Source organism: Phyllopteryx taeniolatus, chromosome 1, assembly GCF_024500385.1.
Source record: "Phyllopteryx taeniolatus isolate TA_2022b chromosome 1, UOR_Ptae_1.2, whole genome shotgun sequence".
Classification (NCBI taxonomy): Eukaryota; Metazoa; Chordata; class Actinopteri; order Syngnathiformes; family Syngnathidae; genus Phyllopteryx; species Phyllopteryx taeniolatus.
Genome location: NC_084502.1, coordinates 10,952,884 through 10,979,719, shown reverse-complemented (window position 1 = coordinate 10,979,719; position 26,836 = coordinate 10,952,884). Strand labels below are relative to the sequence as shown.

At 41.9% G+C, this 26,836-nt stretch overlaps 1 protein-coding gene across 3 annotated transcripts in view; it reads right to left on the bottom strand.

Annotated features, from left to right (window-relative positions):
* LOC133476851 (membrane-associated guanylate kinase, WW and PDZ domain-containing protein 1) overlaps positions 1 to 24,689 on the bottom strand; it is a 75,293-nt gene extending 50,604 nt beyond the window's left edge. For 2 of the 3 annotated variants that reach the window (XM_061770786.1, XM_061770800.1), the window contains exons 1-2: positions 24,477 to 24,689; positions 3,738 to 4,027 (exon numbers count right to left, since the gene is read on the bottom strand). In XM_061770786.1, coding sequence (XP_061626770.1) covers positions 3,738 to 4,027; positions 24,477 to 24,559 — 373 coding nt within the window. In that variant the 5' untranslated portion in view covers positions 24,560 to 24,689. Of the gene's footprint in view, positions 1 to 3,737; positions 4,028 to 4,711; positions 5,206 to 24,476 lie in introns of those variants that run through there. The other variant, XM_061770794.1, reaches the window with a different exon arrangement.
* Positions 24,690 to 26,836: the final 2,147 nt, after the last annotated feature.

The following is a 26,836-nucleotide window of genomic DNA, read 5'->3' as shown; positions in this document are numbered from 1 at the left end:
AGCAAAACAGTGAAAGCAGGAAGTCAATAACGCACATAGACGTTTAAATCTCATGCTCTCCTCAGATATTTTTGTACACCTTTTCTCGGATTTGCCGATCGTAATAGCTTTGCTACAGCTTGTGGACTGCAATTGTCTGTACCCTGCCTCTTGCCCAAAGTCAGCTGGGAATTGGCTTCTGCTCACCCGTAACCCTCATGAGCATGAGCGGTATAAAAGATGGATGGATGAATACAGATTGTGACATGACAACAATTGTTTTCTTCTTTTTTTTCTTTTACTCTTATCTGTGTTTTATGCTCTGTTGATGCATTTTGTACCTTCTGAAAACCTTCACAGCCAAAAATTTACATGCACAAAACATGGCTGTGAAATCATTATTCATGAATATTCTTTTCTCATTTTTCTTTCATAAATCACGAAAAGTCCCTATTACTTGTAAGTGAAATCATAAGTTTGATTCTCAATATAATATGCATTGTTTGAAGATTGAAGATAATTGCTGAAACCGTGCAAAGACTAAGAACAAAGTAATACTTAATTATGGAACTATAGGGCTCAATTTTCGTAGACGGCACATCTGTGGCGGGGTGTAAATACCGGCGGATCCTGATTTTCGTGCAAACACAAGGGCCGCTGCGTGTGTTTGCCAATGTGGCATACCGCTCTGCGTCAAGCTGGGCGTTCATGCGCGGAGGAGAGAGTGTTCTTGAAGATGCGCCTGGCAGAGTGACAATTTGGTCGCAGAAAGTCAATGTAAAGTTACGCCTGCCTAGACCACATCTAAGTTCTGGCGCAGGGTAGACTGCTGGTCTAACATGATTTTAGTGAGTTTGATCAGGGCGCAGTAGAACCTGCTCATGCGTCCTCAGCAATAGCTCTCACAGCCTCCCCTCCTTCTTCTCCATCCACCTCTCAGCAGTAATGGTAAGTACAGCATCTTATTTTTGTATTTTAATGTATTTTCGTTTCTTTATACGAAGTATTTCGACGTAAATTTCGACTTTAACGGTGAAATCCGACTTACGCGGAAATCCGGGTTACGTCACCAGCGTAGGAACGGAACTCGTTCGTAAATCGAGGACTTCCTTGACTGTAAGTACAAAGTGACATTTCGTTTGGCTGCTCAGTTGTGAGTTAGCTGTGCTAAGCGTTCATAACAAGGCCCATTTACCATGCCAGCTTGCAGTTGCAACAGCAGCGAGCTAACCATGGCTACACCCCGAAAATTCGCCTTCGCTGGATGCCTCAATTTACAGAACAGCTCGGTGACGTTTTTTTTTAAGCTCCCAAAAAATGAGGAAATAAAAAAAAACGATGGATTGACTTTTTAAAGACACACACAGATGGTGAGCTGAACATCAACGCTCTGCAGTGCGCATTTTACAACGGATAGTTTCACCAGAGACAACATGGCTTCGTGGGTAACTTGATACTAGTGAACGGGGCAGTACCGACTGTCTAACTACCTGGACTTCCTCCTACCGTCCCGCTGTCGTCAGGTGCCGTGTTCGGCTGTGACATTATGTCACCAACAACGAGGATAAGTACATTTGTGTGGTTATTTTTATGATTATAGTCCACAATAACCATTCAATTTTGAAGTTGAGCATTCTAACGTTATTTGACATCATATAAACTATCACCCCTTCAGTATGTTTGATTCCTTTTGCCGCATCCATTTGGCACGCCCACAGCGTCTAAGAGCTGAGAGGTGGCCCTTATTATTCCAGTTTTGAAGCCTGATTTTATATACTTAGCGATTTGCTTAATTCATTCAAATTCGAGAGGGTTGTTAACATTACTCTTCTCTGTGGTGTGTCGAATTTACATGATATTTTCTGGGCCTGCTTTGTGCCACTTTAAAGACTAATAAGGCTACATTTACAACCCCAATTCCAATTAAATTGGGATGTTGTGTTAAACATCAATAAAAACAGAATACAATGATTTGCAAATCATGTTCAACCTATATTTAATGGAATACATGACAAAGACAAGATTTGTAATGTTCAAACTGATAAACTTTATTGTTCTTAGCAAATCATTAACCTAGAATTTTATGGCTGCAACACGTTCCAAAAAAGCTGGTACAGGTTCATGTTTACCACTGTGTTACATCACCTTTTCTTTTAACAACATTCAATAAACGTTTGGGAACTGAGGACACTAATTGTTGAAGCTTTGTAGGTGGAATTATTTCTCATTCTTGCTTGATGTACAGCTTCAGCTGTTCAACAGTCCGGGGTCTCCGTTGTTGTATTTTACGCTTCATAATGCGGTACACATTTTCCTTTTATACCCAGTCATGGCACCCACCTGTTCCCAATTAGCCTGTTCACCTGTGGGATGTTCCAAACAGGTGTTTGATGAGCATTCCTCAACTTTCTCAGTCTTTTTTGCCACCTGTCCCAGCTTTTTTGGAACGTGTTGCAGCCATAAAATTCTAAGTTAATGATTATTTGCGAAAAACAATCAAGTTTATCAGTTTGAACATTAAATATCTTGTCTTCGTTGTGTATTCAATGAAATATAGGTTGAACATGATTTGCAAATCATTGTATTCTGTTTTTATTTATGTTTAACACAACATCCCAACTTCATTGGAATTGGGGTTGTAGACTGCAGGTCCCACAAGTGAGTTTGCTGTACAAACCCATTAAAAATAAAACGATGGTATAACGTGGGAGTGAATTATATACCGCGATATAACAGGGCAACACTGTATCACTTTGACAAAGGCTGCTTCACAGACTTTTCATACTGTTTGTAAGTAACAGGCACCAAGCGGCAGAGCAAGAGTGATTACCACCGACTTGAAGTGAAAATGATAACAAAAAATGGTTGCGTTTGGAGTTGTGCTTAGGTACTTTTTCCATTTCCTTAAAAAAAATAAATAAATCTAAATTAATCCAGCAAAATTCTAAATAGTTGTCCTGAGAAGATCGCAAGACGAAGTCGATTTGTCCTCCGTCACCCATTGTGGGTGTTAGTCAAATCGCTACAGACTATTTAGCTCTGATCAACCAATAAGAGGACAGAAAAATTCCGACGTTGGTGTAAACTGACTATCAGGCCTTGTTTGGTGAATTCGAAATAAGATTGGTTTAAAAAAAAATTTTTTTTAAACCACAGCCATTGCTTATGGTGTGTATTCTGAAGGCCCTGGGCAGATTACATTGACATGGCAACACAGAGAAGCTGAAATCTGATTGGAAAAAAACCAAAACATCCAGTATACACACTACTGGAAGATGGGCAGACAAGAGAGACGCTATGAAATTAAGATAATAGACTGTTGGAATTATATCAATGAAATTTCATTTAACTTGTAAATGTAGGTCAGTGCTTCTGATAGTGCTCAGGCCAGCAGAGTAGGCCTGGTCACTGGTCAAAGGAGGATGTCCCATTAATCCGAAAAGTCAGTTCATCAGCCAGTCCCTCAGTGATCCTGTTAACTATGGCTGAATTTCTACTACCTCTATTTATGAATCAACTTACCTGTTGAAATTAAAAATTACAGCCAGTGTAATATCTTTGTTTTGACTAATACTTCACACATTCAAACTGGAGAAGCAGGTTAAAAATCATCATTCAAGTTATTTACTGTTTTCTCAATCTTTCTGCCTTGGCCTAATGATATTTTACCACCCGGAAGTACATGTGACATTCTGGTGAAAAGGTCTCGTGTTCGCTAGCTTGCTGAAAGCAAAGTGCACTGTTTTGCCGAGTCATACCTGGCGACACAGTTTTGATGCGGACAGGATGGGGGCAGGAGTTGAGCACCCCGCGCACGTCTCCCAAAGTCATCCCCAGTACAGGCGTTCCGCCGATCTCCAGGATGATGTCGCCCACAGTGAGTCCATCCCCCGGGGCGGCCGTGACAAAAGGGAACTCTCCGTAATCAGCCCCTCCTCCGACGGCGACGCCGAGCTCCCCCGATGAGCCTATCAAGGGGACGAAGGTATCCTGCATCCTGGAACGCCAGTGTTGCTTCCTCACATTCGTCTTAGACATGGCAAATGAGCTGCGAGGGAAGAAACACAACTTGAAGGTGTGATGTCGTTAAAAAGAATGGGAAATCGAGTGCAAATTACTGTACAAAACAAGCCTATCAAAGAGGCTGTGATTTCAGGCCAGGCAATTATAATGCTGTGAACATTGGCACTTATTCCACAGGTCTGGACTTTAAAACAGATGTCTGCAGAAAAAGAATTACCCCCAAAATAGACTGGGTAGTAATTTTAGGCTTGTTTGGACAAGGACATTCCCTCATTAAACTAATACGCGTTCTGCAACTTAATCCGGTATATACGCAACCCATTTCTACATTCGGGAAAACTGGTCTAAGCACTTCTTCCTGGCTTGCGTAACTGGCAAAGGGGATCGTGACAAAGCACCCGTAGGAACTTTAAACGTCGACAGTGTCTTTAAAAAAAAAAAAAATGTAACACGTCACCATAGTGACACCAAAGATGACAATTTCCAGTTTTTAGGCTTCATTCATGCTCATATATATATATATATATATATATACAGTATATAGTATACTTGTATAAATGAATGATATAAATGGATTAAACTTTTGTCCGAAGACACCTGCCATAAATTATTTTTGATGTTTGTTTTTAAACAAGATCGGGTTCAAACTATCATGTCATCAACCCGTCGTGCTGCTAGTTACTGTGGCATACACAGGAAACCCACTAACCTGTGTTCAAAATGGCGCCCAGTGATGCGCTTGGATATCCAGCGTGAGCCGCCCCTCCCCCACGATATAAAAACTCGAGCTGCCCAATGACGTCTTTGGGACCAGTCTGCAGTCACATTAAGTCCTTATCAATGAGTGTAAGTTTGCATAGGTGCTAATTTGATGATTACAGTCCACGGAGTAACTATTCAAATTTGAAGGGGAGCCTCCTAACATGATTTGACATTGTGTAAGGTACCGTTGTTTTCACAGTGAATGTATGCACTGCTATCTACAGCAGTGGTATTTTACTTGGTTTCATTCAGCGGACACACCCAAAGCATTTGAGAGTGGAGAGAGCACCTGAATTTTCACAGTTTTAAAGCCTCATTTCAGATACTTGACAATTTTTTTTGAACCATTCCAATTTGGCAAGGTTGTTCATAATATACCTCTCTGCGGTGTCAAATTTACTTTCCAGGGAGTTTAATCGAAAAAAAATCAAGGCAATTTTTTTTTTTAACTGTTTCATATCTTGCAACACTGTTTTTTTTAACAATTTAAAACATAATATTTTTTTTATTTGAAAAAGAAGAAAATATTTACGTCAAATGAAAAATCATGCAACTAATTTTCATCTAACCTTTTCTTTTTTTTTAATAAAAAGTGTGATGTCTGGTAACATTTAAAGTTTGTTACATTTTCCTTTTTTTATTCCAGAAAATAATCTGCGCTTGAACTTTTTATCATAACCTCTTGATTTTATTATTAAAATATGCAACAGGTAAATTAAAAAATAAAAAATAAAAAATACATACAGCAAGTGGACCACACTTTCAACACCCCCGCTCCAAGGGCTTGCTTTGTTTCACATGACTTTCCCACTTCTCGTGTGGGAACTGCGTCTGTATGTTTGAACACAAACACAGGGCAGCACAGGGAATGGCTGTTCACCACACAGCGCACACCAAAACGTTCCCTCATGCTTGCTTCAGGCCGACGTTGTGTTGTCATGTAAACACATAGCAGTTAGTGCACATTCCGGCCAATCTCCGATCACGTGGGAAAAAGCAGACTACAAAGACTTGGACCACTTTGACAAATAATACAAGATTCTGTTGCAGCTGCAAAGCATGTTTTTCTTTTTATTCACAACAAAGGTGAGATAAAAATTCAGTGGAAGTTGCTGAGTGGATTTCTTTGAGCTGACAGTGATGTCCGCAGAGAGCAGACGATATTCCGGTGTCACCTTGACACACAGGGAAGGGTGACAATGTATGACACGATGTCGGCAGTAAAGCATGGAAATGACCAGACATTTAGGAAATGTGCCCGAAGGAGAAATGAGATGAACTTGGTAATTCAATATGAAGCTGGAAGCAGGAGTGAGTTAGTTGAGGACACCGGCACCTCTGCACACAAAATCCATTCCAATCCATTCCAAATTGTTCATCCCTGAAAAACCTTACCAGAGGAATATTTTGGCCATCTTTTAAGCTACCAAGCTAACACTACATCTCAGGTAAGGAGTGTTAGTCATGGTGAGAGTGCAGGCGAATGAAGGAAACAAAAACACTAATAGGGCTGTCCTGTTTTAAGGGAGGTGTAGCACCGGTTATCTATTGTGATGACATTTCAAATAAGCTTGCTAGATGTGTATTTAAACAAACTTTGCTGCACTGAATAATATCACGCCACCACCGTTTTAGCCAGGAGATTAGCCAATATACATCACCACATTCCAATCCTCTTAGGCAAATGTGAGACTACCTTGACCCTCGGCTATGAGAAGGATAACAAGGCCAGCGCTTTATGGTTAGACCAAGCGGCGGCACCCCGAAGGCTGAACGAGGCACCATTAACGACTAAGAGAAGGACACCGTACATCTTATTTTTTCTTCTTGATTGGCAGACGTGACAGAGATTCTCTATTTCTCTTTTGGCTGTTTGGGATTTGAAGAAAAGAAAAAAATGAGACAAAGGCGGTGTGAAAGATGGACGGATGGTCTCTCTGGCAAGAGTAACAGGAGAGGAGAGGGAAAAGACAAGTGCAGAGGTCACATGGCGATAGGGAGGCGCCACTCAGCCTGGGGTTGGCACAGGAAGCTACTGTCTGACCTTGGCGAGGGCAACATGAGTCCAAGCTCTGCAAATCGAGTCGGTCACCCAAAAAGCAGATGACACACAAGTTGATTTTCTGGACGTATTCGCACCAGGCCAGTGATTCTCAAACTTTTTACACCAATTACCACCATCATGACCAACATTAAAATCGATTCGTTGTGATTCGAATCCAACAATTCTGAGTCGGCAATGGATTTTTCGGCAGACCCGAGTTCTAATTAGAGTCACAGCGGATTCGTACATCACACACAAAATGTTTTTTGAAATGAAACAGAAAATTGTGTGATATATTTTTATTTACAAAATGCGACAAATTTTCAAAACAAAAGTGTGATATCAAATTTGTTGACAATTTTAAACTTTGTGATAATTGCTGGTGACCTATATACTTCTGCAGACCTCAGTATCTTTCTGCCTGCGCCCCGATCAAATTCACCAAAATCACGTTAGACCAGCTGTTGACCTTGCACCAGGACTTAGACGTGATCTGAGCACGTGTACCCTCGGTTTAGATCGACTTTCTGCCAACAAATTGTCACATGAGCTGGGCGCATCTCCAAAGACACTCCCGTGTTGCGCCGGAATGCCCAGCTTGGCACAGACAGCATGCCAAATTGTGACCCTTGCGCTTGAATGAAAACCAGGTTGTGCCAGCATTTACGCTCCATCGCAGATGCGCTGTCTGTGAAAATAGAGCCCTATGTCTATAACAACTCAGATTTTCCTCCTCACGTTCAACCTTTGTTACATCCATTGATCCAGTCATTTTCAATATTACTTATTCTGTTCAGGGTGGTGCTGGAGCCTATCCCAGCTGACTTTGGGCAAAAGGCAGACTACACCATCAACTGGTCACCAGTCAGTTACAGGGACAGACAACCATTCTTTCTCACCTTCACACTATCAAAGAGTGACATAACTTTTTGGACATTTTTATTTCAAATTTGAAAATAATTTGCGCTATCTTTCAACACTAACTTTTTCCCATCGCCTTTCGATGCGCGCTGGGTTTAATTGTATTATTCGAATGTGCAGCGGGCCAATAAAAAACATGCAGCGGGCAACAAATGGCCCCAGGGCCACAGTTTGGACACACCTGCACATGCATGCCATGCATGGAGAGCAAAAACAAAGGCATCATCTTCAAGAATCTAATCACATACTGTACGTACAGAGCGCTCCCATGTGCATGAATCTTTATTTATATTCCATCAACCACTGCTCATTCTGAGGTTTATCTTAAGAGTTCTCCAAACATCCGTGCAGTCGTCTGTAATGATTGAAACGCTAAAAATAAAACTACTGATTGGTGCTTGGTATTATTCCAATCCTGTTGAGCATACTCCGGCGCGCTGTGTGCCGACGTTACACGCACTGAGTCACATGAGCGCTTGCTGTTGTCTTGACCTTGTGTGTCTGATGTCGCTTTAATGAGCCGCAGTCTGTCAGGGCCGCCTCTGACACACTCCCTGACATCGCTGCACTCTGTGCTGGGTAGCGCACTCATCAGTCCATTCAAAAACACAGCACTAGGATACCATCAGTAGTAGGAGGGCGGAGACGCAGACATGACATGTTTGGGAAGAAATCAACTGTGGACACAATATAAATGGAATGTGTGGGGGGAAAAAAATGCTTATTTTTAGCCACGAAATACAGTGGAGTCTTGAGATACGACTGACTTAAGAGTTTTTCAAGATGTGAGCCGCTGTTTAGCTAACTTTTTTGCCTTGACTTGCAAGCAAAAACTAGAACTACAACATTCTATTTATGTCGTTACTGTATGTTTTTTAAAGTACATTATAGAGTGCTATTTTTCTTTTTAAATAGTTTTTGTTTTAGGCTTGAATGAATCAATAGCCTTCCCATTCATCTCATTAGGGAAAGATGATTTGAAATATGACCAATGTGCACCCACCAGAATGAGCAGCACCATGTCCATTGAGTTGAAGCACAAAGTGTGGCAAAAATGTTTTAAAATTTATTTTAAGTTCGATTTAATTATCTCATCAATGAATGTTTTAGTGTACAGTATTATAGAGTACGATTATTCTTATTAAAAAACACATTGCAAACTTTTTGGGGGGGGCTGCTCGAACGGATTAATAGCGTTTCCATTCATTTCACTGGGGAAAGATTATTTGACACAAGTGTTTTGTGTTACATGCATAGTCACGGAACAAATTAAACTCTTACCTCAAGGCACCATTGTACTAATTTTTGGCCCCAAAGCACCTATGACTCCGTACTGAACAGTTGAGTCAGCAAACCGAACGCACCTTCTTTAGAAATGGCAGAGGTGGCAAAATTAAGCAAAGCAAATTTATTTATATAGCGAATTTCATACCCAAGGTAACTCAATGTGCTTTACATGATTAAAAGCATTTAATAACAAAGAAAAAAACAGCTTATAAACATTTAAAACAGAGAGGGAAACAAATAAATAAAAATAAAAATACAATCAAAACAGCATACAGTCCAAGAAATATCATTTAAAAGTGGAAATGCTGTAAAAAGCATGGGAAAAAAGAGGAGTTTTTAACCTGACGTCACTTCTGTTGGTATCTTAAGGCATCATCACTGTATTGACAATAAGTCAAATTGTAAACATGAGCAGAAGTATCTCTTGGGCTTGGAACCAAAAACAAGAAATTGCAACTACTTCGTGGAAGGCTGATCTGCATCCTGACCGTCGTAGCGTGACAAAAAATAAAATAAATATAAATAGTTTCAATGTGTCGTGAATATGATGTAAAGATGAAAAAAGAAGACACAATGCAGTCAATGTTTGCTTCTAATGACAACGCACCGCCGAGATTTGTGACCTTCAGGTCATGAAAGCGCTGACCAGTGCGTATCTTGTTTCACTGACTTCCTCTCCAACAGAATTCTGCTCGGGGTCCCTGTGGCTTGCGACCCATCCAAACCCTCCACACTGAAACTTCAGACAACAACAGTCAGTCAGTGCCAAAATGCACATCCTGTAGTCTATTCTTAGAAATCTGTTTTTTTTAATCCCTCTTTCATTTTACTTCTGTTCAGAGAGGTAAAAAAGCATATGGCTTAATATAGCACAGAGACGATATTAACAGCTGTGTCACATTTTTGTGAAGAAATTTTACCCATTTCACAACATTTATAGTGCCAATACAGTGATCCCTTGAGATACAGGTTTAATTTGTTCCACAATCATACTCGTAAATTAAAACACTCTTATCTCAAGACAGTTTTGCCCATTAAAAAGAATGCAAATTCCATTAATCCATTACAGCCAAAAGAAAGGGTAAGTTCTTGGACCCCTCCTGTTCAGCCTGCATATGCTACCCTTGGGCCAAATTCTTCAGAACATTAACATTCACTATCATAGCTATGCAGATGACACACGGTTATATCTAGCAGTGTCTCCAGATGACTACAGTTCAATTGAGGTGTTGTATCACTGTGGAAAACAGATAACTGGATGAGCCAAAACTTTCTTCAATTAAACCACAACAAAACAGATATAATTGTTTTTGGCAGTAAAGAAAAGAGGACTGGTGCTAGTAAATACCTGGAGTCACTCTCTTGAAAAACCAAAGACCAAGTCCGAAAACCTTGGCGTACTGATAGATTCCGACCTGACTTTCAACAGTCATATCAAATCAATTACTAAAACTGCCTTCTACCATCTGAAGAACATACTGTATGCAATTGAAGGCTTGCATGTGCCAAGCAGACCAGGAGAAGCTCATACATGCTTTTATCTCAAGAAGAATTGACAATTGTAATGGTCTTCTGACTGGACTCCCCCAAAAGAGCATTAAACAGCTGCAGCTCATTCATTTACTCCAATTCTAAAGCCTCTACACTGGCTCGCAGTCATCTTTATAATAGATTTTAAAGTTCTGCTACTGGTCTATAAATCACTAAATGGTTTAGTTCCTGAATGCATGAAAGAAATGCTAAGGGAATATAAAACCAGTAGGGCTCTGAGATGTACAGACTCAAGTCAAATAGTGGAGAACAGAGTCCAAAGCAAACATGGTGAAGCAGCATTTAGCTGTTATGCTGCACACAAATGGAATAAGTTGCCAACGGAAGTGACGTCAGCCCCAAGTGTGAATGTTTTTAAGTCCAGGTTAAAGGTTTTGGTCATGCTTTTAGAACATTTCCACTTTTCAATTATCTTTTTTGCACTTTATGTTGTTTTAGTTTTAGACTCGCAGGGCGCTGGAGCCTATCCCAGCTGATTTCGGGCGAAAGGCGGACTACACCCTGAACTGGTCGCCAGTCAGTCGCAGGGCACATATAGACCCAGACAACCTTCTGGTGTGCAATGGCCACCGGGGTCAGTCTAATACAGCCATGTTCACACAAACAAAGAACAGCGGACCGCTAATACTACTACAAGTGACTCAGTAAGATACTGTAATATGAGTCTTTTTTTGTAGAGGATAAAGAATATATGCTTGTGAGTATTATTTTAATGTCTAAATTTGTTGCTCCACTGTTTGCATTCAAATATTCATTGCTTCAAACCGTGACTATAGATGCTAACTGTTAGCATGTCAATAGCATTTTGAATTGTTTGTTAGCATTAAGCTAAGTGGCTTTTCTCATAAGGCAAAGCTATGTTGTTTGAAAGGTGTAATTCTCTTTGTTTTATGTTAAGTGGAACAGTAGACTTCTAACTGGAAGTCGCATTAAACAGCTGGGAGCCTCTTTTTTAATATAAATTGTTCAATATTTGCCAAACTGCTATTTGCTGTGAAGGGAGTTTAGGTAGGGTCACTGCCACCATACAACCACCAGCTCATTCTGCGTTTAATAAGGGTACCTACTCATATTGTCTGCTGCCACAGCGGCCAAGAGCAGTGACAATGCTTCACCTTCACGCAACGGATCACTGTGATTATGCATTGTCCTCTTCTGCACAGAGTATCTGTCGAGACTGTCATTGAGGTACATTTAAAGGGAATGACAGGAGCTGCTTTCATTGGCGGCTAATGAAGACTTTGAACACACCCACAGTGGAGCAGCCCGCCTACTTTCGGATCATCCGGGCTGCACTGGTCTGCAAAATTACCAACGCCAATCTAACCTTCCCGTGGCGCACAGTTGAGCCGCCCACCACACCGGATTTACGTCAGTCATGAAAAGAGGGCCCTAACTGTTTGTTTTGACATATTCGCTAGAGATATAATGAATATCAATTAATCAGTTCATCCTTAAATGCATTCACCCTGAACCAGCTAGAGAGCAGTCCAAATGAATCTAAACATCTACCACTACATTATAGCAGCTCTACCTATTGTTATGCTCCCCTTGTTCAGTATCCGTGACACAAGTGAGGCGGTGTGGTCAGGGCAGAGCCTGTCAGCTTCAATGATTTTCCCACACTCCTGTCTATCCACATACTGTCCGCCTTCCCAATCAAAGGTGCCTCCGCTGGCAGAGAGCTCTCTGACATAACTGCCTGTGACCACAACACTGTTTTTGTACAACTTCTGGAAAGACCACTAGCTTATGAAGCGGATTCAACATTTAAAAGCTCAGTCTGACTATCCGGAATTAACATTACAGATATTAACAATGTCTTTATGACAAGTGGTTACATTTTGAATTGTTGGATTTCATTCATGGAATTCATTCAGGATATCTGTAATGGAAGTGTGATTAGTCAAAATGACAGAAAAAGATCTGTAATTCACTTTAGACTAGGCTGCAACATCATTTTACCTGAAATAACGTTGGTTTCTCGTCACAGATATCTACTAATCAGTCGCCAATTTCTGCAAGTGAATTACGGATATTCATTCATTCATTTTCCGTACAGCTTCTCCTCACTAGGGTCGCGGGCGTGCTGGAGCCTATCCCAGCTATCATCGGGCAGGAGGCGGGGTACACCCTGAACTGGTTGCCATCCAATTGCAGGGCACGTAGAAACAAACACCCATTCGCACTCACATTCACGATAGAATGTCTTGAAGGTGCGCAAGAGCTGCGAAGCAAACCTAAACAAACATGTCAGATCATACAGCCAATAGCATTCACCATAAATAAATGGAAACATTTACAGCTAATAGATATGATCATATCGGCAGCGATCGGCAGATCTGACTCACATATTATCGGTATCGGAATCGGCAGCATAAATCCCTGATCGCATTACCCCTAATTATGCATAGTATGGGAACATCCAAACACAAGATAAAGCATTGTTGGAATGTCAGTGCTAAGTGAATATTTTAATAATTATGTCATTGATTTATTCTTTTAAGCATTATTATTAATGTGTGCAATTGCAATGCCTTGATTTTAGTGAGGTTAGTACAGTCACCTAACACGTTACGTCATGAATATATGGGGCCGGTACAAGTTCTTACAGGGCCACCACAACATGGCTCATGTCGGGCCAGCACTCAAAAAGGCTTAACGTCGGACCCTGCACACAAGCCACAGCCATTAGACATTTGAGGTTGCTGTGATCTAACTCTGATAGTTCTTCTTCTAAAGGGTTTCCACGTCGACATTCTGTTTCCACACAAATGGGATCCACGATAACGAAACTAGTCAGTTAGCTCAGCGAGAATCCTCGATGAACTTATACGAGCCGAGTTGATATTTAATGTTTTCTCGTGAAGTTCAACTCGTTGTCTTTCCAAAATGTGCAGTCGGGTAAATATTGATGGGCTGGCTATGTGTTTTGTCAGCTCGGATGTGACCAGCGTGCCTAACAGCCCTATTTGTCTCTCTGGGAGGAAGCACTCACAACGAATGACCAACCGAAAAGATGGAGGACTTTTCTTATGTCTGAATAAGCAGGACCAAAGTCAGGATGAGCAACGGTTACATAATGAAATTATTGCAGACCAGTTACCGCACATTTAGAGGTAAACAAAGAGAACAGTCATCAGCACACATTTTCATCTAAGTGCATGCTCATTTAAACAGTGCACACATCTGGATAATTAAAATATTCACTGAATCATCACATAACAACAACTGGACACATGAACAAACAAACAGTAGCATATATTTTCACATGTGAAACATCTACTTAAAGGAAAAAAGCAAGCAAAAAATTCAGTTCACTGCTCACATGAAAGAAGGGAGCTGACACCACAAATATGATCATTCATCATGAGGGAAAAAAAACAGGCACGTCAACCACAGCTGACATCCATCGGGAGATCTAACATGGATACACTGCAAATACACAGCTATTTGATTGCCGCTTGCAGCTAGTGTCGTGCGCTGAAAAATGTTACGAAGTCAAGAAGATGCATGAACACAGCAATGTGTTTTCAACATGTTTTGACATTAACTTACATGTGGATGGCGATAGGACTTTCCTTCTCATCGTTACCTTGAAATAACTGTAGTAAGGAGAAGAGAATCTCCGGCATTGGCATGGCAACGGCAGTTCACCTGCTCTGGTGATCTATAGAATTGCTGGACCAAAAAAATAAATCAATAAATAAACCTTGTCGCAATGGATCAGTAATTTCTCGGTAATGATGACGAATGCAGCGTGGCCTCGGATTTCACAACAAAAGGCATTATTAGTTTAGGCAGTCAAATTAAAAACAAAAAGTCTTGGCACTGATGAAAACAATGTAGGGGGAAAAAGGGAAAAATCAAAAAAGGAAAAAAGACAAACAATATAATAAATACACAACCGAAAAGAACCGCAAAAAAGAAAAATAGTGAAAACAAAACAAAAAAAACTGAAAAAAAGAAGAATAACAATAAAAGAATAATGAAAACAATTGTGAAAAGAATTAACCAAACCAGAGAATTAATAATTAAAGAATAATGAAATAAAACTCTGAAAAATAATTAATTGAAAATAACGACAAAAATAATGAAAAAAGGCCCAAAAAGGCCGCATAAATTTGGAAGAAGGAAAAATACCATAGTACTGAAAAATTATAAAGAAAAGCAAAATTGGCAAAAAAAACACACCCTCATTTTGTGTTAGCATGCACTTTGCTGTTCAGAATTGTGTGCATTGCATTGACAAACATGCACAGTCAAATCATCCAACAATGCTTATATCCACATATGAGATCATAATTATTCAAAATATTTGGTCCAATGTTTCTGTTATCGCAATGGTACGCACATCTCTGTTGTGGCTGCACAACACAATGCCAGCATTTTCACATATTCTTTTTTCCTGTGGAATCTATCCCCAGCTATGTTTTTAAAAGCTCACCTATTCACTTTGTGCTCTTTCTAATAATCCCTAAAATTCCACAAAATGGTGCCCAAGCCCTGTCTAATAGGAAAGTAGTACAATGGTGTCAAGGATGCATGTTGAAGTGATCTCATTGCCACATGTACACCGAGCTTCTCACCCTATCTCTAAGGGAGAGCTTGGTCTTCCGGGAGGATCTCAGAGTAGAGCCGCTGCTCCTCCACATCGAGAGGAGCCAGATGAGGTGGCTGGGGCATCTGATTCGGACGCCTCCCGGACGCCTCCCTGGTGAGGTGTTCTGGGCACGTCCCACCGGGAGGAGACCCCGGGGACGACCCAGGACACGCTGGAGAGACTACGTCTTTCGGCTGGCTTGAGAACGCCTCGGGATCCCCCCGGAAGAGCTGGATGAAGTGGCTGGGGAGAGGGCAGTCTGGGCGTCCCTGCTAAAACTTTTTAGAAAATAGTTGGGGATAGATTCCACAGGGGGAAAAAAATATGTGAAAATGCTGGTATTGTGTTGTGCAGCCAGAACAGAGACGTGCGTACCATTGCGATAACAGACACATTGGACCAAATATTTGAATAATTATGATCTCATATGTTGTTATAAGCATTGTTGGATGATTTGAGTGTCCATGTTTTTAAATGCAATGCACACAACTCTGAACAGCAATGTGCGTGCTAACACAAAATCAGTGTGTTTTTTTGTAAATTTTTCTTTTCTTCCTGCGGAGGAAACTCATTTCGGTACCAGCCGGTACCCATCAGCTGCCTCAGGAGTCCCACAGGCCAAAAAGGCCCTTCCTCCCAATCACGCCCTTCCAGGTCTCACTGTCATTGCCCACGTGAGCATTGAAGTCCCCGAGCAGAACGATGGAGTCCCCAGCGGGAGTGCTCTCTTGCACCCCCTCTAAAGACTCCAAAAAGGCTGGGTACTCTGAACTGCTGTTTGGTGCATAGGCACAAACAACAGTCAGGACCCATCCCTCCACCCGAAGGCGGAGGGAGGCTACCCTCTCGTCCACCGGGCTGAACCCCAACGTACAGGGGGGCAATAAGTATACCCACACCTGCTCAGCGCTTCTCACCATGGACAACTCCAGAGTGAAAAAGAGTCCAACCCCTCTCAAGAGGACTGTTACCAGAGCCCAAGACGTGCGTGGAGGCGAGCCCGACTATATCTAGTCGGAACTTCTCGACCTCACGCACCAGCTCGGGCTCCTTCCCTGCCAGAGAGGTGACATTCCACATCCCTAGAGCCAGCTTCTGTAGCCGGGGTTCAGATCGCCAAGGTCCCTGCCTTCGGCCACCGCCCAGCTCGCACTGTACCCGACCCTTATGGCCCCTCCCACAGGTGGTGAGGCCATGGGAAGGGGGACCCACGTTACCCTTTCGGGCTCGCCTTCGAGCCCCACCTCCAGGCCTGGCTCCAGATGGGGGCCCCGGTGACCCGCGTCCGGGCAAGGGAAAACTAGATCCATTTGTTTCTTTCTTCATAGGGGTTTTTGGAGCCGTGCTTTGTCTGGTCCCTCACCTAGGACTTGTTTGCCATGGGTGACCCTACCAGGGGCGAGAAGCCCCAGACAACTTAGCTCCTAGGATCATTGGGACACACAAACCCCTCCACCATGATAAGGTGACAGGTGGGGAATTTTGAAGATGAGCCTCCTAAAGTGATTTTTTTACATTGTCCAGCGTCTGAGAGTTGAGAGGTGGCCCCTATTCAAGTTTTGAAGCCTGATTTTAAATACTTAGCGATTTTATTTTTATTCATTCCAATTTGGCAGGCTTGTTAACATTACTCTTCTCTGTGGTGTGATGAATTTACATGATATTTTTTGGGCCTGTTTAGTGCCACTTTAAAATTGTTTTGGTGTAGTGTTGTGTTGATGTTGGTGCGCAACAGTATATGATAGCAAAATAAAAACAACTCAAACAATGCAGTGTAAGCAAGATCCCGAAAGGGGGAAATTTTGGAGACGACAGCGAAGATATGTCCCCTTCGAAGGGATTTTTTTTTAATTAAATTTGGCTGAATTGCATATATATATATATATATATTTTTTTTTTTTAAAGATTTGTATTTAAATTGTTTAAAGCAGGTGAGGGGATGAATTTCCCCATCACGCACAGCCAACGCAAAGCCTCTCTATTCCGCTGTGACGTGTCGTGAAAAATGCTGCTTCTAATCTTCCTCCCAGGGGTGACATTGAGGTCATCCAAGTAAAGCATCTTAAATAAGCAGTGACCTTAAGATCATCGGAACTACAAGTAGAGTGTGCGCAAAAGCCTCCTCACACCTCTGACTTCCCCACCCGACATCTTTTCAGGCATCTGTATCGTAACATCTCCCTCCCAACATTCCCACCAAACTGTGCGAGTCAAAGGGGCTGAACTAAAGCTCCGTCCTGCTCGCCCACTTCCAAATCTAGGGCACACGAGTGCCACGCACAAAATGGACAGCAGTGGCAGATTTAAAAATAAAAGATTAAATGCTTGTGGCTGGAAAAACATACACTACATATCTCCCCGCTTACACAGTGACATGGAAAAGCATGGGCGCGTGCTTACACACTCAATGCCGACCCAGTACATGAAAAAGCTGATAAGAATACATGGAATGAAAAGTACTGTAGCAGTTGTCCGCATGCCAGCAACAAATCTCAAATATGAATTCTACGCCAATGAATGACTGTACAGTTCAGTGTATCACATAAAAACATTGCAACATTGCAAGTGGAAAGAATCGATAGGAATCTACTCATGACATTGATACTTGAAAGTCCTTATAAAGTTTCAATTTGACATAGCACAGAGAACCCTTCAAAATTTGAACGATATAAAAAGAATTGCCAAGTACAACTCCAATTCCAATGAAGTTAGGACATTGTGTTGAACATAAATAAAAACAGAACAACAAACATACAATGATTTGCAAATCATGTTTGACCTATATTTAATTGAATATACTACAAAGACAAGATATTTAATGTTCAAACTGATAAATATTATTGTTTTTAGCAAATGATCATTGACTTAGAATTTTATGGCTGCAACACGTTCCAAAAAAGCTGAGACAGTCATGTTTACCACTGTGTTGCATCACCTTTTCTTTTAACAACATTCAATAAACGTTTGGGAACTGAGGACACTAATTGTTGAAGCTTTGTAGGTGGAATTCTTTCCCATTCTTGCTTGATGTACAGCTTCAGCTGTTCAACAGTCCGGGGTCTCCGTTGTCGTATTTTACGCTTCATAACACACATTTTCAATGGGAGACAGGTCTGAACTGCAGGTAGGCCAGTCTAGTATCCACACTCTTTTACTATGAAGCCACACTGTTGTAACACGGGCAGAATGTGGTTTGGCATTGTCTTGCTGAAATAAGCATGAAAAAGACGTTGCTTGGATGGCAGCGTATGTTTCTCCAAAACCTGTATCTACCTTTCAGCATTAATGGTGCCTTCACAGCAATTTTCTGAGCCGCTTCTCCTCACTAGAGTCGCGGGTGTGCTGGAGCCTATCCCAGCTATCGTCGGGCAGGAGGCGGGGTACACCCTGAACTGGTTGCCAGCCAATCGCAGGGCACACACAAACAAACAACCATTCGCACTCACATTCACACCTACGGGCAATTTAGAGTTGTCAATTAACCTAGCATGCATGTTTTTGAGATGTGGGAGGAAACCCGGAGAAACCCAGAGAAAACCCACGCAGGCACGGGGAGAACATGCAAACTCCACACAGGCGGGGCCAGGGATTGAACCCTGGTCCTCAGAACTGTGAGGCAGACGCTCTAAACAGTTGCCACCATGCCGCCCTTCACAGATGTGTAAGTTACCCATGCCATTGGCACTAACACAGCCCCATAAAATCACAGATGCTGACTTTTGAACTTTGCGCCCATAACAGCCCGGATGGTTCTTTTCCTCCTTGGCCCGGAGGACACGACGTCCACAATTTCCAAAAACAATTTGAAATGTGGACTCGTCGGACCACAGAACACTTTTCCACTTTTCATCGGTCCATCTTAGATGAGCTCGGGCCCAGAGAAGCCGACGGCGTTTCTGGGTGGCTTTTCCTTTGCATAGTAGTTTCAAGTTGCACTTACGGATGTAGCGCCGAACTGTGTTTACTGACATTGGTTTTCTGAAGTGTTCCTAAGCCCATGTGGTGATATCCTTTACACACTGATGTCGGTTTTTGATGCAGTGCCGCCTGAGGGATCGAAGGTCACGGGCATTCAATGTTGGTTTTCGGCCTTGCCGCTTACATGCAGTGATTTCTCCAGATTCTCTGAACCTTTTGATGATATTATGGACCGTAGATGATGAAATCCCTAAATTCCTTGCAATTGTACGTTGACGAACATTGTCCTTAAACTGTTCGACTATTTTCTCACGCACTTGTTCACAAAGAGGTGAACCTCGCCCCATCTTTGCTTGTGAATGACTGAGCAATTCAGGGAAGCTCCTTTAATACCCAATCATGGCACCCACCTGTCCCCAATTAGCCTGTTCACCTGTGGGATGTTCCAAACAGGTGTTTGATGAGCATTTCTCAACTTTCTCAGTCTTCTTTGCAACCTGTCCCAGCTTTTTTGTAACGTGTTCCAGCCATAAAATTCTAAGTTAATGATTATTTGCTTGCGATTGGCTGGCAACCAGTTCAGGGTGTACCCCGCCTCCTGCACACCCGCGACCCGAGTGAGGAGAAGCGGCTCAGAAAATGGATGGATGGATGATTTGCAAATCATTGTATTCTGTTTTTATCTATGTTTAATACAACGTCCCAACTTCATTGGAATTGGGGTTGTATATAACAAGGCTTCAAAAAGTGAAAAATCAAGCCATTGTCTCCGCTCTCAAAGGCCATGGGCATGTCTGCTGAATGCGCTAAAATCCCGCCCCTCTCAACGGTCAACTGTCAATCAAATGCCACTTCTACAACCTGGAAAAATGGATGCTATATCATCTAGCATCTTTCTAACGACTACACATAACTAGACATGTTTTAGCCGGGAAAATATATCCGCTTAAAGCCTCCGGTGGCTGGAATATATCCCAGCGGGTTGTCGCAGGGCTTTTCCATGCTGGGACAACGAGGCGGTCTAAAGCGCCCGCGCCAGTGCAAAGCCCCTGTCTTCCTAGTACTAACTAACAATCAGCCCAATATTTGGATTTTATGTATGTCACACATGTTTCTTTTTCTCAAATGATTGTCTTTGGAAAGACAATTGATCGCAGTTTTGGGATATTAAGCCATCTAAAGCTCTGCCCGAGAGACCCTCGTCATCTAACGTTATGACAGCCAGCCCAAGTCTGTGTCAGTCACACAATGCCACCTACAGAAATGCCTTTGTCATCAATAGGAACTCTTTTCAAACATCTTGGAGGCATTTGTAGGGCAATCAATACAAAACTGAGCTGACGAAACCTGTTTATATATGCGGAAATGAAACTGCAAAGCACAAAGCAATGGATGACGTATGGCTGATGTTTAAAAATTTACATCCATAAAATTTTTAAAAACGGGTCAGTTGTTCTGATATTTTCGGAGGTGCAAGTCGTCATAAATAGGGATGTCCACATACATTTACATTTGCTGTTGCTGTAAGGATTCTGTATCGACCAACTGGGTCAAAATATGAGCTGGACCACTTCCCCGGAAGCGTTGCTGTGGAGGATTCTGCATCGACCGACCGGGTCAGGTCCTGAGGAAGAACCACTTCCCTGAAGGTGTCTACCTGTGGCGCTTTATTTCATTAAATGGATTGTCATGCTGTTTTCCATACGATATGGTAATGTTGCCCACTATGTATCCCCTGTCTGTGGTCCCTTCTCAGTGTTTATTCCTAGGTTCCTAGTTTTTCCCGGTTGCGGGGTTTAGGCTAGGGGATGTCGTTGATCTTTGTCAACTGTGAGCCTGTTTAGCCCTTCTAGACTCTTATGATTAAGGGCCGTACAAATAAGCTAGACTTGGCCAGACTGGACTGAACAAGAGTTCAGAGCACGACTATAAGTGATACACACCTGACAGGAAAACAGGGTCGTGGTGATGTTCACATAGACGACATTGTATCGTTCGGGATCAAGGTCAAGGAAGGGTGCAAATTGTACTGTGTACATGCATGCGGCTATGGTGAGGAATACCGCTGAGACAACAGGTCCTCTCACTTAGTCTGCCATGATGCATTACGCCTCACACCGCGGCCAGAGATGAGCTCTCGGCAGGAAGCGCCAGTAATTTAATCCAACTACCAGCTGAGAAATGCAGATGGAAAAATGGAAAGTACTCGGTACTTTTCAGCTATCTGTACTTGTGTATTTATTTGTCTGATGACTTCTTATTTTTACTCCCTACATTGAAAAACAGCTGTACTTTTTGGTCCTGACTTTTTTTAAATAGGCTCATTATTTGTTTTCAACCTCCGCAGATGACGACATAAAAAATGAGAGAGATTGGGATGTTAGGGTCTTATAAGGCAGACAAACAGGGACAGCAGCGACATGGAGGAACATGAATAAGGAAACATGAATGACAAGAGCAACAGAGTCGGAGAAGCAAGATATTTCCCATTTACTTGATATTATCAGCTCCAAGAGTGATTCGTGGCAAATGCCATGTGTCTTGTGCCAGCCGAAAAACCACCAGCTTCTGGCGTGCAAAAATTATTTCTCTAACCGGAAAAAACATACGAGTTAGATGTGGGTTGATTTTTCAGTTGTTCTAATTAGTTATTTTAGCTTTTTTTTTTTTTTTTTTTGTCAGTCCACAACATTAGCAAAGATATTATATACACATTTTAACAGTGTGGGGGAGGACGCAGGAGGAAATGATGGTGGCCTTAATTGGGACTACTTTTTTATGAAAAAAATCCAGAAGTAAAAAAAGAAAAAAAATAACGGGGGCGGGGGAGCAGTCAGATTATCTTTATGTGTGCACCAGGCCTTAGCCACGCCTGCAATATTAGGAAAACTGAACTGGTGAAAAACAGATTAACACCAAATCCCCACAACTGAATAGAATACTACTCAGTTCTTAGACTTTGAACATGATATCAGCAAATCTCTGAATTCACTTTACAGCGACTTTAAATTCAGAATGTGCGTACTTTTGCTACCTCTGAAAATAGTAGAGTCACCATATTGCATGTAGCAAAGGATGTGGTAACTTTGTGCAATTGTGGCTTATATGGTAACAAAATTATTTATTCACAAGGAAGGTCACACCTTTGCAGGTCTTCCAAAGTGTGATCGTGCTGATGCAGTATAGCGCCAACTGAAGGTGACCCCCTGCCTCGCCTGCTTCTGCTGCCTGTCTCACCACCTCATATCGATCCCACGTGTTCAACTCACATCTGACTCAAGGATACACAGATTCATTGCCTTCTTGACATTTCAGATTTGGGCCTGTGTAAATTGTAACACCGCACATCACTATTGATTTCTTTTTTATTTGATCACTCGGTCCGAGTTTAACCACTTGACGGCAGCTTCTCTGATCCAAATGTATTCACCCTGGAAAGGTGAGCATGGGAATGCTGTTACTATTGTTGTTGTTGTTGTTGTTGTTGAGATTTCATGAAATGTTGAGAGGACCGAGAATAGATCAGACTACAAGTGCAGAATCTAAATGCAGTGGCTGGGAGCAAAGGTTTGGACCACAGATGGGAGAATGTGCCTGCGCAGCCCTGCCCTGTCAAGGGTAAACTGCCTTGCACACACATAAACACGCACGCATGCAAACACACCGTTTTTGCCTCACCTTAAAACAGCAGCATGAATATGCATGACGCCGAAGGACACAGGAGATACCTAATTAGCCAATCAGCAAATCCCCGATGCTTTCGTATGACAGAGGATAGATGCACCTCGCTTTCCCCTCCCATCTTGTTAGTCATGCTCCCCGTCCACATCCATTTCCACTCACGGGGTGATAAGAGGGTGATGCAAACTTGGGGACAATTATCAGCGTATCATGGGAGGACAAGAGCCAGCTTTGCTGTGTTATTCTGACCCCCCCCCCCCCCCCCGACCCCCTCCCACACACACACACACACACTCTTAACAAAATCATCACAACATCCTTGACTGCAAGAGAGGAGAGCATTGTATAAAGTCAGGGTCATGCATACTCATCCGTCACTCTCCTGTGCCATGCAGGGACACGCCCTCAACAAATAAAACATACCTTGAGACATTTCTACACATCCTCGCACAGAGTGTGGCTATCCAGCTGCCAAACTTCTACTGGTCGCCAGTCAATTGCAGGCCCCATATAGACACACAACCATTCACACCTACAGACCATTTAGTCTTCAATGAAGCTAATATGTTTTGGATTGTGCGAAGATCATCACATAGGAAGGCCGGAGCCATCGGCACAAAAGGCAGCAGCATATAACAATACTGTACACTACATGCGTTAAAATAAAATTAAATATAGTGGTGTCTTGAGATTTGAGCGACCCGACTTACAGTATGAGTTTTGCGAGATATGAGCCGACTTCTTGCTTGGACTTACGAATGCAAACTTGAAATATGAACACTGTATGGTGGCAGCGAACTCGACTCACTTCACAATAAGCAGCAGTTTGGCTGCAGATAATGAACAACTCCTCAAAAAAGGAGGCTTCAAGCTGTTTATTGCCACTCCCAGTTGAAGTTCACTGTCAAAGTAACCATAAAACCATTTAGAATTACACGACCTGAAAAAAACCTCACAACTTTGCCTTCATAACGCCCCTGCTAGCTTAACACATAATGGAAAACCAACCGCCATCGAAGGGCTAATAAATAGCATCAATAGTTGCTGTTTTATAACCCTTCAAGCGACATATTTAAACACAACACAGAGCAACACACGCAGACAGACAATATCACAATACTCACAGAAACATATCCTTTATCTTCTGCAAAGAAAAAGACACCATAAGGAGCAGCACAATGAATTGAATTGAAGTATTAAATCACGATGGCGCACAAACTGTGAGTAATTATGTTATTACTCTGTTTTTATAAAGTCCAAAAATTTAGCATGGTATTTTCCTCATTTAAAAAACACATTACAAACATTTTTGGTGGGGTTTATTGGGGGGGGGGACATTCATGTCAATAGCGGAAGATGACTTGACAGATGTTTTGACTGACGAGCGTGGTCATAGATCGAATTAAACTCGAATCTCAAGGCATCACTATATAAGAAACATTTGGACACCTTCACAAGAAACAATATTGACTGTTTTATAAGGTGCAAAGTAACTTTGTGGTAAAAAAAATAATAATAATAATAATAACACATTCATTAAATAAAATAAAAACACCTCGCAAGCTCAGGCGGATCACCTGCTGTGGCAAAACTTCACCTGTCCACGTGACTCGCAGCACGCCCATCCTCGGCACACCCACAGCGCATTGGCATTTCACGCATGCACGCGACGGATGCAGGTGGAAATACTGTACCCGCTGTACTGACCTGCCGTGGCGCTGACACACACACATTCTTTTCAAGCAGTTGAGCCGCTCAAAGAGGATCCGTTTGAACGCGTCTATATACATCGGCCCGGCCGGTGGAGGTTTAATCCTGCACAGTGAAATGTATGTTCTGATTTGGGGGAAGCACAACAAGCGCGGCGGCGGCGGCGGCGGCGGCGGCGGCGACGGTTGATGATGAGTGTGCCACCGCAACCGTGTCCCGGGGAAAGAAAAGTCAAGAGGATGCGCGCGGGATATTTGGACACTAGTAAGAGATGTTGGAGAGAGAGAGAGAGAGAGAGAGAGAGAGAGAGAGAGAGAGAGAGAGAGAGAGAGAGGAGAGGAAGGGGAGAGGGGAGAGGGGAGGGGTGCACATTGACATGCTCGCACACACGCGTACACAATGTGGCAAGCTGCTCAGAATAAACGTGTCGCTCTTCTAACTTGTCAGCCTATGACGTTGTCATAATGGAACACACTTTTCATTCGGATCATCCCTTACCTCCATCGCTCGCTCCGCTGCAGATAAATTCAATAAACGGACCAATTTCCTCTGGCACTTTTCATTGAGCTACAGTTCTGTTTTCTTTATATGTATATATATATATATATATTATATATATATATATATATAATATATATATATCCTTACAATCAATTTGGCCCGAGGTGTCATTGAAGTGCAGGCGTGATGCGGTCAGGACACCGCGAGCGTCTCTTGTTGGACACGGCGAGGTATAAAGCCCCCAACCCACCCCAACCCACCACCTCCGGGGATGCACGAGGATCGCCTACGTGCATGTCCACGCGAGAAAGAGATCATTCCACGCTGCTCCTCAAAGTCGAATTAGTGGACAAGACGTAAAGGCAAAGGGGCAAGTGGGTTAAAAGGGAATTTGAGGGGCGGAAGGGAGGGAAGGAAAGGAGTTGAAAGTACCGCCCCCACCTCCCACACCCCATTTGTCTCAGGAGCTCTATACCTGCACCGGCATCGCTCCTCTCCAGCGAAACAATTCGAGACCAAAACAGAATTCTCCCTTTTTCTACATCAGTGCTTCTCAAACCTTTTTTTTTTTTTTTTTACAATCAGTAGACTAAAAACTAAAAATAAAATAAAATAGGCTTCTGTAATTTTCGGTTACATGTGGTTAAAATGTGATAAACTGACGTAATGTTCCCCCTTTTCCTCAAAAATAAACTAATATATGTTAGGTTAACACAGGTGTCAAACACACGGCCTGCGGCCCAGAACCGGCCCGTCAGGGGGTCCAATCCGGCCCGTGGGGATAGAGAACACATTCATGGCTATTTTTCCAAGAAAAGTCACTTTTGTTGCTAATTTTGTCCACTGGAGAGTGCACTGACAACACTTAAATGACATCGATGCACTTGTGAAGGCCAAACGATGCCGAGTTTCAGGAGCACAGTAATATAAAATGGTGTGCCATGTTCACAACACAATTCTGTGAAAATAAATACCTCCTGTAGAAATTTTTTAAGACATTGAATATTACAAAATTTCAGTCAAAAGATTCACTTAAAATGTTTTATTATATTTTTAAAAAAAAGTTTTTTAAAGGTTGGTTTGCTGGAACCTTTTTGGGTTTTTTTCTTTCGATGCACTGCCGCAACTTAAAATTTTATGTATACATTTACAAAGGATTCATAACTGGATGGTGCACGCTCACTGATTCATAATACTGTTGAAATAATGTTTGGTTAAAAATTTCAGACTGCTCATGAGTTGCAACAAAATTTGCAACAAGACAATAATGAATGAATGAATAAATAAATATTTTCCGAAATAAAAATTAAAAATTTGCTGTGGTCTCAAACATGGCATATTTCTTTTTCAAAATATTACCCCAAAACACCAATCTACAATTTACTGGTCCAATCTATTAGTTTGTCTGAGATTTTGAAAAGTTTAGACTCATAGTAACACTTCTGAACACATACTTTAAGGGACATTTTCATCTATATAATTTTCAACTTTTTTTATGGAACATGCACTTATGTGTGTTGTCATATGAGGCGATATTGTCTAAATTGTGCACATTTGTCATTAGGTCAACATGGTATGGTGGTTTTTCACATGCTGTACACGTACGCTATAATGCAAGAAACACCTTATTTATTTATTTATTATTATTAATGTATTTACTTATTGTATGTATTTATTTACAATTCATCATGTTTTGGTATTGGTTTATTACTTGTGTAAAGAAAGAAAAGTGGTTATTTACAAAATAGTGATCTATGCTGTTAATCCCCCCCTTTTTTTAGAGGAAACATAAGGGTCCTTGATGGATTCATTCAAAATTTAAGAAAGTATTCCAAATTAATTAATGTAATTAATAA